Source organism: Peromyscus californicus, unplaced genomic scaffold (assembly GCF_007827085.1).
Source record: "Peromyscus californicus insignis strain IS unplaced genomic scaffold, ASM782708v3 Scaffold_4__1_contigs__length_199733344, whole genome shotgun sequence".
In the NCBI taxonomy this organism is placed as follows: Eukaryota; Metazoa; Chordata; class Mammalia; order Rodentia; family Cricetidae; genus Peromyscus; species Peromyscus californicus.
Window position 1 is genome coordinate 122214474 of NW_026294562.1, and position 16534 is coordinate 122231007.

General features: G+C 49.7%; 1 protein-coding gene across 1 annotated transcript; it reads left to right on the forward strand.

Annotated features, from left to right (window-relative positions):
* Positions 1-396: 396 nt before the first annotated feature.
* On the forward strand, positions 397-12947 carry Plin1 (perilipin 1). The gene is made up of 8 exons (XM_052714746.1): positions 397-441; positions 3978-4182; positions 6155-6237; positions 7505-7757; positions 8277-8449; positions 10837-11037; positions 11654-11899; positions 12609-12947. Exons 1-8 carry the CDS (start codon positions 397-399, stop codon positions 12945-12947), a joined length of 1545 nt encoding a protein of 514 aa, XP_052570706.1.
* Positions 12948-16534: the final 3587 nt, after the last annotated feature.

The window sequence follows — 16534 nt, forward strand, 5'->3', positions numbered from 1 at the left end:
GAAGAAAAAAATTAAACTCTACCCAACACTCATTCTTTCATCTCTCTTGGACTCTGGTTTAAGAGCCCCAGACATCATCCTAAATCTTTTCTCTCATTAGTTCATTATCTTTATCTAATTACCTACATTTTCTTTTATCTTGAGCCCTTAAAAAAACAAACAAACATCAATTTTGAGCGGACTATGGAGCTCATTTTGAGCAGACTAGGAGACTCATTGTGTTGGGACTCCAAGGAGTGGCCTCTTGTATGTGACATTCAACCTCCACCCTAGGACAGCTGAGCTCCCAGGTGGCTGGTGGGGTGGCTGTGAGAGGTAGGGGAGCCACTCGGTGAATTGCAAGTCTGTGGGCTTCTGATGGACCTGGGACTCTGCTTTGCAGCCTGAAGAGGAAGGATGGCCATGAACAAGGGCCCAACCCTGCTGGACGGAGACCTCCCTGTAAGTAACCTGGGCTCAGTTGAGATGGGGAATGGTAACCGAGGGAGGAAGAGTGAGCAGAGAGCGAGAGCCAGGGGACCTCAGACGTGTCGACCTTATGTTCTGAATCCACTGACTCCGTCTCATTATCGCTGCCCTTGCCACTGTTAACAGGGGTGTTTGGGGGAGCTGGGAGAAAGAGATGATGCCTATGATGGTCTAAGAGCCTTGGAGAAATGGGTAGGAATGCTAGCTGGAGGCTAAGGAGAGACAGGGAAAGAAATTGCCATGTCCTAAACCCTGAGACAAAAGTCCACCACCCAGAAGAACGTGCATGCCATACGGAGCCCATGTATTCTGTGGCTTTAGCCTGTGACCAGAACCTGCAATGCGTTGCCTATGCTGCCATGCCTGGGAATAAACTGGACAGTCAGTATGTCCAGCATTTATTTCTGGCTGGTTTTCACCAGGATTTTAAGTAATTATGATATTTTTATATATCCTTGATATGTTTTGCCAAGACCTCTCAGATTTGGGTACAGTTCAGACAGTGAAATTCAGAGCTATGACCCTGTAGGAAACTAAACTCATCCCAAATTAGGCTTTAAGGAACCTCTGTACTAGGGATAACTGCCTTGTTTTGTACTAAATCGTAAGAGGGGTGTAAATGGGTCACAAGAAACGTTATGTCTTCTTTTTTTTTTTTTTTTTTTTTTTTTTTCCAGAGCTGAGGACCGAACCCAGGGCCTTGCGCTTGCTAGGCAAGCGCTCTACCACTGAGCTAAATCCCCAACCCCAACGTTATGTCTTCTTATTTATTTATTTATTTGGTTTTTCGAGACAGGGTTTCTCTGTGTAGCTTTGCACCTTTCCTGGAGCTCACTTGGTAGCCCAGGCTGGCCTCGAACTCACAGAGATCCGCCTGGCTCTGCCTCCTGAGTGCTGGGATTAAAGGCGTGCACCACCAACACCCAGCTACGTTACATCTTCTTAACGGTTGGTGGTTTCTTCCATTCCCAGCCCGTTGCCCCTTTGGCTTTGTCCAGAATAACCCTTGAAAGCAATGTCCAAAATGTGAAAGAGAATGTTTCATCATGTAGTCCAAATTCTTTTCTCCTTCTGATATCTGACTCACCTGTAGGGTGAAAAGCTAAAATAGTGTGGCTGTTTTGTACCGGGGCCCTGCTGGGGGTCTCCTTGTACTGGGTCTCCTTGGTGGCTAACTCGACTTCCTGCAAGCAGAGTATGTCACAGGCTGCATCCACAGTCACACAGAGCTGGAGAAGATGGGGCAACCCTGAAGAGCTGGTTCACACTTTTTGTATGGTCAATTCTTAACATTCATAAGACTAGGCAAAAGAATACACGGTCCCAGGTATTTTTGACTAATCCCAAAGGCCAAGAATCCACGGTCAATCTGCCTCATCCTTGGCCAATCATTAATTTATTTTATCTTAATTTATTTGGAAGCAAATTCCATATATTCCATTTCAAACCTGACTTGGAAACAGTCCAATATGGTAACGCATGCTTATAAACTCAGGACTTGGGAAGCAGAGGCAGGAGACTCAGGTGTTGCAGGCCAGCCTTGGTTCATAGTGAACTTAAGGCCAGTCTGGACTAGATGAGACCCTATCTTTCGTTTTGTTTTTGTTTTCTGAGACAAGGGTTCTCTGTGTAGCAGTCCTGGTTGTCCTAGAATTCACTTTGTAGACCAGGCCAGCCTGGAACTCACAAAGATCTGCCTGCCTCCACCTGCCAAATGCTGGGATTAAAGATATGTGCCACCACACCCATCGAGACCCTATCTCAAAAACACACAAAATCGAATCAAACCTGACTGAAGTCCTGGCCGTACTACTCACTGTCTGTTCGATCTTGGGTAAATCCTGTCTTATCTCTGAATTTCAAATACTTCAAACTGCAAACTACTGTTAGGATTGAAATCAAGTCGCCCCAGCTGGTGTCCTGGAGCATAATGGCCTCTAGTAAATGTTGCTTCCTACTACATGACCAGAATCATTCTTTCACTCAAAGATTGGGCTTTTTCTATTCTCTAAAGTTTAATTATGTAACTGCTGACAAAGCAGAACGCTTTGGTCAGAGTATGACCTCCCAATAAGAAGAGATGACCGCAGTACACCCCAAAGGCCCAGACTCGCTGGAGTCCCAACTTAAAAATGGAGTGTTGTGTTTTCAGAAAGGCTATGCCAAATCCCCAAATGTCAGGAGGAAAGGGCCACAAGCCCATTGTGTGACCCATCCATAAACTAAGATAGGAAATGCATTTATTTCCTATGGAGAAGGAACCTTTGCAGAGAGTCACCCCTAACTTGAAGTATGGGATGAGGTGACACAAAAGGTGAAGCAGATTTGTTCAGGGTCGTTCCAGTAGGGTGGAGACAGCATGTGGAGGCAGGCTTCAGCTCGGCAAAGTTATCCAACAAGGGGACCAGCCACTCTGTGAAGGCATCAAGCCCACCCAAGGAGATATCCAAATACAAGTCTAGTGAGACTTTCTGGAAAGGATTCTTGCTGAGGAGACCCAGGAAGCCTCGATCCTGCTATTCTGTGTAGTTAAGAAGAGCCCATGGGCGGTGGTGGTACACACCTTTAATCCCAGCACTGGAGAGGCAGAGGCAGGCAGATCTCTCTAAGTTCGAGACCAGCCTGGTCTACAGAGCGAGATCCAGGACAGCCAGGGCTACACAGTGAAATCCTGTCCCTGCCCTCCCCCAAAAAGTTTTAAAAAAGAAGAGCTTACACATTCTACAAGGCTCAGTCCCATGTATGGCTCATTTCTCCAGGATCAGGCTTTTAGACAGGCACTGGGGAAATAGAGGACATTCTACTGGGAGAAAGGAGGCATACACACATCATCATGGCAGGGTGACAGATGTAGAGACAACCCAAGGACAGACACAGCCATGATGGAGGAGAGTCAAAAGTTGGTCATGGTGACACATGTTTATAATCCCAGCACTTGGGAGGAGGAGTCAGTAGGACTGACCTGAACAGTAGTTCAAGGTCATCCTTAGCTAAGTAGTGAGTTCAAGGCCAGATAGGGCTACTTGAGACCCTGTCTCACAGAGGAGGTGATAATGAGAGAATAATATTCTACCAAGCAGAAAGGGATGTGGGAGGGAAGGCGAGCCTATTTGGCAGTAGTTCAGCATTTGTAGACATGGGTTCAGCATCCCAGAAAGACCATGAAAATGTTTAGATGAAGCCACCAAGTTGAAGGTGGACCAAAACCCCCAACAGGTACATTCACTTGCTCTGGGCAGTCAGTCTAAGAGGAGTGACCTGGGAGGGAGATGAGATTTGGCTTGGTCCCCAGAGAACACAGATCACCTCAGGGCTTCTCCAGAGTCTAGGTAGTGACCAGGAAGGCATGGCAGGCGGGCTCTCCTTTTCCATGACTGGACCATTTAGAGACACCTTGTTTCCTTTAGACTCGGGCTGGCCTCACAAACGGCATGCATGACCCTAGCTAGGGTCAGCTTGCAGGGAGGTTGAGTGGGGGTGAGAGGATCTAACTCTCTCTTTGCTGACAGGAGCAGGAGAATGTGCTCCACAGAGTCCTGCAACTGCCTGTGGTGAGCGGCACCTGTGAGTGCTTCCAGAAGACCTACAACAGCACCAAAGAGGCCCACCCCCTGGTGGCCTCTGTGTGCAATGCCTACGAGAAAGGTGTACAGGGTGCCAGCAATCTGGCTGCCTGGAGCATGGAGCCCGTGGTCCGCCGGCTGTCCACCCAGTGTGAGTTCTCACAGAACTTGGCAGCAGCCTGCCTGTCCACTGATACTCATTGCGTGTCTGCCTGTCTGCTTGTCCGTCTGTCTGATCATCTCACAGCTTGTTTGTCCACCTCCCTGACCACCTCCCTTACTTGCCTATATCCAACTTCCTGATCTTCTCATCTGCAGATATAGAGGCATAGACGCAAATCTCTTTGGGTCTATACATGCCTCAGCTGTAGCCCAGCCTAGGGCATCCTCGGCTAACAATGACAGCCAAAGAATCTTCAGGGGGAAGGATGGGCAGATCCATGTGAGCAGTGGTGAGTGTGGAGCCAATGGCAGGACCTCTAGACTCCAAAGAAGGAGCAGAGTCTCAGTGAAAGCCGGCCTAGCGGGGTAAAGGGGCACCAAGGAAAGAGAAAGCCCCTTCACCCCCTGCTGCTGATACCGGCTCTGACAGGTGGGGCAGTAGAGAACTCCCAGGCAGGGTAGAAACAAGGGTCATTCTGTCTCCATTACCCTGCCTCCAACAGAAGATACGGTCTCCAAGAACCAGCTCTTCACAGGGTTGAGGGAGATCTCAGCAGCACCGAGAAGTCTAGCAGCTTCTGTCATCCTGATAGATTTTGGGGATGTGAGAGCTCTACCCAGCAACCTGGCAAGGAAGACTTGAAGGCTCCATTTCAAGTCCGTGGTCGTATAGATGGCCCTGGTTAAATTCAGGGGGTCACAAAACAAAACGAAAGGACAGGAACGTGAGAAACGGACTTGGGGGCTGGCCAGGATGGGAGACAGATAAGAGAAGATGCATGTGGGGACGTGAGTGAGAAAAATGCATTATATATGCGTATAAAGTTGTCCAAGAAAACCTCATTCAATTAATGACAATATTAATAAAATTACTACAGGCCCTAGGCTAGCCCTCATGAATGCCCTCATTCTGTCCAATCAGAAGACAGCCAAAGTCATCTGAGATCTTTGCTGTTTTGTTTTGTTTTTTGTTTGTTTGTTGTTGTTTTTCGAGATAGGGTTTTTCTGTAACTTTGGAGCCTGTCCTGGAACTCACTTTGTAGACCAGGTTGGTCTCAAACTCACAGAGATCCGCCTGCCTCTGCCTCCCGAGTGCTGGGATTAAAGGCATGCACCACCACCGCCCGGCTTCTTTGCTGTTTTAAAAAAATATGAAAGAGCATCTAGAAATATCCTTTAAACCTGTGCCTTCCATGGCCTTGACCACAGAGCCTGCATCCTCAGCAGACCACGGGCAGTCTCCCCTTGGAAACAGCTGCATCCTCCGGGGCTTGTCCCACTCCTCAAGGGCAACTTCTTTCTCTTCCCTGTGGCTCCTCTCAGCTGTAGCCATCTTGACAGCTGAGGGTTAAAACTGGTTCTAGGGACAATCTGGAGCTGCTCTGGCTGTGACTGTGAATCAGTCATCTCCAGGACTAAAGCCAGCCTAGGCCCGGTCCCCCGGAGGCCTATGCCAAGACCCTGGTGCCACCTGCCTCACTCCCACATGGGTTCTCTCACTTCCTCACACCCTTCCAGAACACTGAACAGGGAGGGAGGTTGGGCGGGGAGAGAACAGCATTTGGCGGTGGTTCATCGAGGCTGCCATCACTTTACACCGAGGCTGACGGTTCTGGCTCCTGACAGGAGGGGGCAGCAGAGAGCTACTGCCCAGGGCCCTAGAGGTAAAGAATAGGGTCCATGTGAGCCCAACCTGGTGTTCAGACAGATGGGACTTGCTAAAGCCACGTGCTGAGCAGGCGCAAGACTTTGGGTGCAGGTCTTACAGATTCCAAAATGACCCTGCCCTCAAGGAGTCACAAGTACATGGGAGCTAAATATAGCAGAGTCTCTGGTCTTGAACAGCAGGGCTGGGATCTGGGGGATCTGGGGGCCCCAATGTACCTCCTTTGAGATGGAGGCCACTATTAATTCCTCGGGAGGGGGTAGGGAATCAGCCCAACACAGCCCTTCCCTTTCAGTCACAGCTGCCAATGAGTTGGCCTGCAGAGGCCTGGACCACCTGGAGGAAAAGATTCCGGCCCTTCAATACCCTCCAGAAAAGGTGAGTCCTCCCTCTCCTCTAGTGCTCCCTACACTCTGTTATTGACCTCCTCTCTGAACAGCCGATGCCCTGGCTGTGTGACTTTGTGTGTTCATGGGGTGAGTGGAGACCCCTCTTCCTCTTTCTGTGGGGCCAGGTAGAGTCGGGGTGTCTGGGACAGCGAGTACATGCCTCAGATAAGCTCAGACAGACACTTTCGTGGTCCTCAAGGGGAAGGAAGGGCTAACCCCAACATGGCCCCTCCATAACTGCACAGCCTTCTGATACTGTGGCCATTGGGGTCTGGGACTTTGTGGGTTTGCACAGGACTGTGGTGACAACAGCTACCTTCGATCTTGGGTCTCACTCACTGGGATCTCAGGATTACATACATGGCCTTGAGATCCAACCCTTTAGGGACCATGAGACTAAACGAGTCACTTTTCCCTGGCCAAGCCTTTAACTACTCTATCCAATGCTGGCTTCACTAAGGCCTATGACCTCCTCTATTTTACTGACCAACCACCAGTCTGTCCTACCAATCTCCCCTGAGCCCTGGGCCCTGGGCCCTGCCCTTGCCAACAGCCGCAGCATGGAGCCCTCTCGGGTCATCCTTGGTGATGGGACTCGCTACCCTCACTGTGCAGATGAGTAAACACAGCCTGAGGTGGAGACCACCAGGGGGCAGGTCGGCTGGTCACCTGTCTAGTGCTCCAGACCAAGTCAACTTTGTCACAGAGGAGCTCTCAGGGTCTCAGGAGGAAGAAGGCAAATTACTCCAGCATAAAATCTGTAGGAGGGTCAGTCATACCTATCAATCAGTGTGAACAGTGTTTCGAGGGACAGCTAGAGGATGGAGGATAGGGCTCTGGAAGAGGGAGTGCCTTATGTGAAGGAGGGTATCAGGACTGGTGTCACCAGGGAGGCTTTGGGGCTATCCTCACAGGATAGATCTTCACACAGTGTGGAGAAGCCAGGAGACTGAGGTGGCCTTATTCTTTCCCACATATTCACATAGTCTTGCCGGTCCCCGGTCTTTTTTTTTTTTTTTTTAATTTTTAGACAGGATAATATCATGCTGTAGTCCAGGCTGGTCTGGAACTCACTATGTAGCCAAAGAGAGCACCAAACCCATGGTGATCCTTCCGTCTCAGCAGCCAGCCCTTGTATTACAAGTGTGTGCTCCCATGCCCGGTGTGCCTGGGTCTTTAAATGGTGCCCTCCAGAGAGCTGGGCTCAGGACCTGTGAGGAAATTCACATAGTTGACTGTCTCCCCACACTCCTCAGATTGCCTCTGAACTGAAAGGCACCATCTCTACCCGCCTTCGGAGCGCCAGGAACAGCATCAGTGTGCCCATCGCAAGTACTTCTGACAAGGTCCTGGCCAGCTGCGAGCTTGCCTTGGGGATGGCTAAAGAGACAGCAGAATATGCTGCCAACACCCGAGTTGGCCGCCTGGCCTCTGGAGGGGCTGATCTGGCTCTGGGCAGCATTGAGAAGGTGGTAGAGTTCCTCCTGCCACCATCCAAGGAGGAGTCAGGTAACGGCCCTTCAGACTGGCTGGCTACCCTGGCCGCTCAGCTCCCGAGGATCAATGAGAGACTACAAGCCTTATTGGCCTTGCTCTGGCATAGGGAATGCCCCTCAGAAGCTCCAGAGGATCTCAGTCCTTAGTCCCTCCACCCCAGATTTAAGAGGGAGAGGGATCTGGCATTGGCTATCACCAGAGGGGTCGTGGCAGAAGGAAGGCAATTGTTTTCCAGCCCAAGGCACAACCCTGAGTCCATTTTCTATTTCAATTACTCTTTCAAAATTGTATGTGTCTGAGTGTTTTGACTGCATGTGTGCGTGTACATCATGTGTGTGAACACTGCCTGTGAGAGCCAGAGGAGGACTTTAGATCCCCCGGAACTGGAGGTGCAGATGGCCGTGAGCTACCATATGGATGCTGGGAATTGAATGCAAGTTCTCTAGAGTGGCAAGTGCTATTAACCGCTGAGCCGTCTCCCAGGCCCCTCAGGCCCCTTTTGATCTCTTTTCTTATATATCTTTTATCTAGCCCCTGGTTCTGGACGGCAGCGGGCCCAGAAGGCTCCCAAGGTCAAACCGAGCCTCGCGAGGAGGGTCAGCAACCTGGCCAACACTCTTTCTCGACACACCATGCAGACCACTGCTTGGGCCCTGAAGCAGGGCCACTCTCTGGCCATGTGGATCCCGGGTGTGGCACCCTTGGTGAGTCTGCTCAGAGCTCTGCCTGGCCCCGCTCTGTGGGTTTCCTAGTCCCTCTGTCTTGAGAACATCCTTCAAACTGGGTTGGGACTTTAGACATAAAGACAGGGGTCTTAAGAGGGTGGTGGACTAATTGCCCAGGCCATAGGAGAAGACAAAGGACAGAACACAAGCTGAGGTGTGGTCCTGCCCCACCACCCTCTTCTGTCTCCCCCACCCTCCCTCGGAGTCTCCCTGACTCCCAGCCTTCATGACCCCCAGTGGACCTCTTATGGGGGACTCCCCACCCCCATTTGCTATTAAAACAGTAGAAGTGTCCCCCATAAAGAAATAAACAAAACAAAAAAAAAATCCTGTCCAGTGGACAGGAGTCCCATTAGCCCCCGCCCCTGACTGGGCAGTTTTCCAGCCTTCCCTTCTAGGACTCTGGACTTTCTCATTATACCCAGGCCAAGCTGCTTCTCTGTTCACCTCAATACAGTCAGGCTGGGGTTTGTAGAATAGGAACTTAGTGGGAGACTAAGAGGGAATGGAAGAAAGAAAGAGAGAGAGAAAGAAAGAAAAGGAGGAGGAGGAAGAGGAGGAAGAGGAAGAGGAGGAGGAGAGTTAAAGTCAGGCATGTAAGTGCATACTAATAATCTCCACTTAGGAGGTAGAGGCAGGAGGATTTCTTCAAGTTTGAGACCAGCCTTGTCTATAGAGTGAGTTCCAGACTATCCAGAGCTGTATGGTGAGACCCCATTTCAAAAGACAACAGCAAAAGACTCACAGACAAAAACAAACAAACAAACAAAAAAACAACAACCAGAAAACCAGAGACAAATGAAACAATTAGAACATGGAGGTGGGGGCTGGGCTGGGCTGTAGCTCGGTGGTGGAGCACTTGCCTAGCTTACTTGAGGTCACATACCCACAGAGCTATAAGAAGAGAAAGCCCAGGAGTCAGCAGGAAGTGATTGCTTTTCAGTCATATGAAAGGTCCTTTTATTTTATTTTATTTTATTTTTGAGACAGGGTTTCTCTGTGTAGTTTTGGAGCCTGCCCTGGATCTCACTCTGTAGACCAGGCTGGCCTCGAACTCACAGAGATCTGCCTGGCGCTGCCTCCCGAGTGCTGGGATTAAAGTCGTGCGCCACCACCGCCCAGCTATTTTTTAAACTTTAATTGACTAATTTTTTTTTTTGAGATAGGGTTTCATTCTGTAGCCCATGTTAGCCCTGAATTTGTGGCAGTTCTCCTGCCTCAACCTTACAAGTATTAGGTTGCAAGTGTTTCCAATCACACCGGAAAGTGAGTGGTACTCTTTTTAAAGTTTGGCTTTACTTATTATCACTCTGTGTGCTGTGTCCATCGTCCCAGCCCCCGCCCCTTCTGAGTTGTGCGTGGAGGCGTGCTACCGTGGCTCCTGTGCTGAGGTCAAAAGACAACTCTTAGGAGCTGAGAGCTGAGTCTCTTGAGAAGCAAGACGGGGGTAGGTGGGGGTGGGCGTGCTGGGGGATTGCTGCAAGTTTAAGGCCAGCCTGGTCTACAGAGTGAGTTCCTGCAGCCAGGGCTACATAGTAAGACCTTGTCTCAAAAAATAAATATAAATATAATCCCAGCACTCGGGAGGCAGAGCCAGGCGGATCTCTGTGAGTTCGAGGCCAGCCTGGTCTACGAAGTGAGTTCCAGGAAAGGCGCAAAACTACAGAGAAACCCTGTCTCGAAAAACCAAAAATAAATAAATAAATAAATAAATAAATATAAATATAAATATAAATAAATAATCACGGAGGTTGGGGGTACAAGCTCAAGGTTTATATGAAGGGCCCCGATTCCACCTCAACACTAAAAAGAAAAGAGAACAGCCAAAGTGAATGTGTGGCTGTGAAGTCAGAAGGGGGCCCCAGACTGGGGAATACAGACGGAAGAGAGTCATGACAATCTGTTGCGGTGTTGAAACAGTCTCTGTCTTGATCTGCTATAGTTACATAGGGTGTGCTCACAAAAAGTCACAGCGTTCTATGCTAACGATGTATGCCTTCAGTGATAAGATGTTACTAACTAAAATGCTGGGGGAGAGGCTGGCTAGACGGCTCAGTGGTTAAGAACACTCTTGCAGAGGACCCAAGTACAGTTCCCAGCACCCACATGGTGGCTCACAGCCACCCGTAACTCCAGTTCAAGGAAATCTGATGCTCTCTTCTGACCTCTGAGGGCACCAGGCACACAGGGGGTGCATGCATACAGATAAAATGAAATAAAGAAAATAAAGAAGTAATAATAATAATAAAAAACCCAAACCCTGTGAGGTAGGCCCTGCTCTCCGCTGCTGCCCCTGCTCCTGCGATAAGGGCCTTACAGCCTAGAGGGGTTCACTGAGCCATCTGCCTGCTGCCATCCTCCCTCAGAGCAGCCTGGCCCAGTGGGGTGCATCGGCGGCCATGCAGGTGGTGTCCCGACGGCAGAGTGAGGTGCGGGTGCCCTGGCTGCACAACTTAGCCGCCTCCCAGGATGAAAGCCACGACGACCAGACGGACACGGAGGGGGAGGAGAAGGACGACGAGGAGGAAGAAGAGGGATCAGAGGCCGAAGAGAGCGTGCTCAGAGAGGTGAGGAAGAGAGCCTAAGGCCTCGCAGCCGGCAGGTGGGGGTGAGAAGCAGAGGAGCAGGGTAGACTAAAGAACGCTGTCCCAGCCGGGCAGGGTTGGCGCACGCCTTTAATCCCAGCACTCGGGAGGCAGAGCCAGGCGGATCTCTGTGAGTTCGAGGCCAGCCTGGTCTACAGAGCCTAATAGTCCCAGGACAGGCTCCAAAGCTACACAGAGAAACCCTGTCTTGAAAAAAAAAAAAAGAATACTGTCCCCAGGTCACCCCCAAATTCACAGCCAACTAAGTATCGCCGTGTCACTCAGCGGGCTCCACGACACCCATAAAAGGAGGCAGGGTGGGGATTGCTGCTCCATTTTGCAGATGAAGAAACTGAGGTTCAGAGAGAAGCCCACACTACCCACAGCTAGGGACAAACCCAGGCCTAGTTAGTTTTTGTTTATTTATTTATTGTTGTTTATTTTTGTTTCTCTCTCCCCACCCCTCCCTCCTTCCCCCTCCCCCCCTCCTTCTCTCTCTATTTTGTGTCCTGTTTCCCCTCTATCTCTGGGCTGGTGGTTAGGGAAAGGGTCAGAGGAGCGGATGCAGGGCAGGGGCTAACGGTTCTCTGGCCCACAGGTAACAGCCCTGCCCACCCCGAGAGGCCTCCTGGGTGGCGTGGTGCACACCATGCAGAAGACTCTCCGGAGCACCATCTCAGCGGTGACGTGGGCACCTGCAGCTGTGCTGGGCACGGTGGGAAGGATCCTGCACCTCACCCCAGCCCAGGCTGTCTCCTCCACCAAAGGGAGGGCCATGTCCCTCTCCGACGCCCTGAAGGGTGTCACTGATAACGTGGTAGACACTGTGGTACACTATGTGCCGGTGAGTCCCACCCCAGGGCCACCTTCTCCCAGGGTAGATTTGACTGAAGGAGATGTAGGACCCCCGTCCCCTTGTTTTCCAGCCCATGGAGACCCTTCTCCAGTCTTCAGTACTCAAAACCTTCCTACACCCTGATCTTTCTCCGCCCAGAGTACAGATGTTCCCAGCCCTGGCCTCAGACCTCTCCCCTACATTGTGCCTCCCATTTGATGATGGAGTCATTGGTTCATGAGTCCCTAGTGGCTCAGCCCTCCCGCTTCAGCTCCTAGAGGAGGGGCCTGGCAATAAACTTTCAGGGCACCTTGAGCTAAGACTGTGCCTTCTAGGGACATTATGGCTAAAAAAAGCCAAGACTAATGTCATCTTTTTGGGAATCCCTGAGACCCTCTCCAAAGGAAGTTACAAGTTGAGCAGGCTGGAGGAGAACTTGGTGGAACAGGAGGTGCCCCTAGAGTTGGCCAGGGGAAAGGTTACTCAATCATTGAAACTGGGAGGAGTGGCATGCTTCAAGGAGGGGGACTCCTCCCACCACCAGAGGCGACCAGAGTCCTTAGAACCTCAGGGCTCTCCCGGATGACCCCATCCTGAAAGCCTACACCCCAGTCCGTGCCCTTGTGATGTCCGCCCCCGAGGGAACTAGGCTAAACGCCATAGAAAGGGTGGTGACTCCTGGCAAAGGGATTCCCTAACTAGAGTGTCCGGCTGTCAGCTTCCCAGGCTGTCCCTGATGGAGCCGGAGAGCGAATTCAGAGACATCGATAACCCGCCGGCAGAGGCCGAGCGCAAGGGGTCCGGAGCGCGGCCCGCCAGTCCGGAGTCCGCGCAGCGTCCCGGCCAGCCCCGCGGCAGCTTGCGCAGCGCGCGGGGGCTCAGCATGCCCTCCTGTCCCAGTCTGGAAGACAAGGCGGAGACTTCGGGGCGTCCCGGATTCCTGGCCATGCCCCGGGAGAAGCCTGCACGCCGAGTCAGCGACAGCTTCTTCCGGCCCAGCGTCATGGAGCCCATCCTGGGTCGCGCACAGTACAACCAGCTGCGCAAAAAGAGCTGAGCGGTCCGTGTCCCTGCTCGCCCCAGCGCCACCCCGCAGGAGGGTCGCTTCTCCCCAAGGAAACAGAAATCATACTTCTAAGTGGGTCTCTCCTTCAGGGTGGCCCCTTGGGAACCTGAGCCACATCCCCACGATGCTGTCGAGGCACACATCACTTCTAAAGCATCCTTTGGGGGCTTGCCCATCACAGGCAGTTTTTAAGGGGCACCAGAGCAGTGGTCGATTCTCATTTCATGGCTTTCTTTTCTTTCTTTCTTTTTTAACTAAAAAAGCAATTGCTTAATTTGATTTCTCACTTCTATAGAAAAACTTGTGGCCAAATGACACCTGACCGGTTTTAAAATTCGTATCCCTTCTCTGTGAACATGTATTTATTGCTAAAAAGTAGTGGATCAGTTTCTTTTCTTCTTCTCTCCCCCTTCCCTCTCCTTTTTCCCTCTCCCCTCCTCCTTCCCCCTTCTCCTTCTCCTCCTTCTCCTCCTTCTCCTTACTTCTCCCTTCTCCCAAGTAGCCCAGGCTGGGTTCATCTCCAGTTCTAGGAGATGCACGCTCCGGCCAGCTCCCTCTGAATGTCAGGAATTCTCAGTGCATTTTTAGCGCTGAGCTCTGAGACCCTCTGATTACCTGGCTCTCAGCATAGTGCTTTAAGAAGAACAAGGAGGTGCCAAAGCCTTTGTGCGTTTATTTAGAAAACAGTTCCAGTTTTTGAGTCTCTCTCCCCCGCACAGGTGGAGCCTCAGGTCTGTCCTGTACAGCACCAACTTTTCTTCACAGCCACGCTTCTATGCCATCACTCTTGCCTTCTGCCTGTATGGTCACTCTCGAATGTTGATACCCTAGATGCTGGGAGCCAGCAACGGTCACCTTAAGCCTGATAGTGTGAATTATGTAGAACACATATTCATAGCCACTGTTCATTCCAAATCCCATTTTTGGAAATGTCAATACTTGGTCAATCTAGGACAATAAATACAATAAATACACTTGTAACATTCAGACATTGCAAGGTGTGTGTTTTCCTTTCTGGATTTCTCAGTTCTCTTTCATAAAAACAGCCACAGTTCAGTTTCTTATGGATCCTTCCAGTTATAGGCTCTGTTTGGGCAAGCACATGTGTATAAACACCTATCTTTGTTCACCCAAACCGTGGGCAGTGCCCTCCAGGTTTTTCCCACTGTGGTCAATACATCATTTTAAATGCTTATTATGCTTTAAAAAAAAAGATTTGTTTTTTTTTTTTTTTACTTTTCACGTATGAATGTTTTTCTCACATATATGTGTCTGCACACCATGTGTGTGCCTGGTGCTCTTGGAGGTTAGATGAGGGCATTGGATCCCCAGAACTGTAGATATAGGTGGTGAGCTGCCATGTAGGTGCTGGGAATAAAACCCAGGTCCTCTGAAAGAGCAACAAGCGCTCTTAACCACGGAGCCATCTCTCCAGCTCCTCAACTACACATCTTATCCATCTTTTTGTGCCAGGTAATCATAATATGAAAGTAATATGGATAAATTGGTGTAGCTAGCTTCCTAATGATGAACTTTTAGGCTGTTTCCTTTCTCTGCCCTACACTCAGTGGTAGAACATATGCTTAACATGTACAGAGTCCCAGGTTTGATTCCCAGTAACATACACACACACACACACACACACACACACACACACACACACACACAATCCCATGCATATATGTGGCTATATCTATGGACAAATTATAATTTGTACCCATGACATTCTTGATGAAATAATATGTGATTTGAAATACTGGTATTTCCTCTAGCTTTCCAAAGGAAACTCTATTTTATTCAGTTATTGTCATCTGTTGCTATATAAATTTACACAAATCATTAGGACACATCTGTCATTCCTTCTAGACATCCACATACACAACATATCCCATCGGAATCCCTCAGACCCATGAGTGCCTCCTTGGCCCCTGCTGTGTGGTATGTTGCACCCTGGTCTTTGGCAGACCTTTATTGTAATGAGTTCTATACCTTAACCCATGGTTTTGGAGTTTGAGGATGCCAAAAATAGGGATGGAGAGTGGACAGGGCATGCAATGCCAACGTGACTAGTACACTTCCCCCGAGCACACTCGGGAACGCCTTGGACTGTCGTGGGTATGAATCCGGCAAGAGGGGTCCTCAGCCACTGGTGTGCAGGGCTCTGAAGACAGAACCCGGCTTATCTCTGGCAGAGCTACTCGGGCCGCTCCTGGAAAGTGACACCAGGCCTGGATGTGCGGAGAAACGCCAGCTCATCCTGGCCTCCCTATCTGTGCTGGACCTCCCCACCCACCCCAAGATTCCAGCCACAGCACTGCAACGAAGCGAAACAAGTCACAAAACGTCCTACTGCATTTCTTAAACGTTTGTGTTTCCCCTTCACGAAGTGGCTGTCAAAACTTTTAAGTATTTTTCTCTCGGTAACTTATTTTCCTCATCGAGGCTTGGGAGTTGCGCACATTTTCCCAGACAGTGATCACTCATCTATCTTCCTTTCCACTTATGACTATTTTTTTTGTCTTCATGATTGTTTTTAAATGATCAGTTCTTTTTTTAAAAAAGGTTTTATTTTGGCCTGGCGATGGTGGCACATGCCTTTAATCCCAGCACTTGGGAGGCAGAGGGAGGTGGATCTCCAAGTTTGAGGCCAGCCTGATCTACAGAGTGAGTTCCAGGACAGCCAGGATTACACAGAGAAACCTTGTCTCAAAAGAAAAAACTACTACTACTACTACTACTAAATAAGTAAAAAAGGTTTTATTTTGAATTTTGTGTATAAGTACGTGTCTGTATGTGGGTTTGTACACATGAGTGCAGTGCCCCAGGAAGCCAGAAGATGGTATCTGATCCCATGGACCTGGAGTTATAATTGGTGAACTACATGATATGGGTACTAGAAACCAAACCAGCGTCCTCTGCAAGGGCAATATGTGCTCTTAAGCACTGATTGATTGATTTAAATTTCATTTATTTAAATTTAGTCAAATTATCATTCTTTTATTTTATAGTTTGTAATTCTTAGTTACAACTTTACATATATTCCTTACCACGAAGTCATTGTGATATGGTAACAGGGCCCCAGAACTTAGTAGGCCCTAGACCTTAGTACAACTGATACCATGATGGACGTGCCACGCAGGCCTTGGAACCCAGCGTGTAGGCAGCAACACCTGCCAGAACAAGATCAAAGACCTAACCCCTCAAATCCTGTAGCTCTGGGAAAGTCCCTGAATGTGCTAACCTTGCATTTTGATGCTTGTAGCTCAACTTCGGGCTAACTGCTATTGCTAATTAAGGTGTGCCAACCCAGGATGCAGTTTTTTTTCAGTGTGTGTGTGTGTGTGTGTGTGTGTGTGTGTGTGTGTGTGTGTGCATGCTTAAAAGCCCACTCTGAGAACAGTTCAAGACTGCACTCAGGTCCCGAAAACATCCAGTATTGTCCCCGGCTGGCTAATGAATACTTTCTGTTGGCTTGCACCTGTGTCTGAGTGGTCTTCTCTGGTGGATGTCTCACAAGACTATCTCTTGTATCTCTCCAAATATTTTCATAATGTTGTTTTATACATTGATTACTTTGT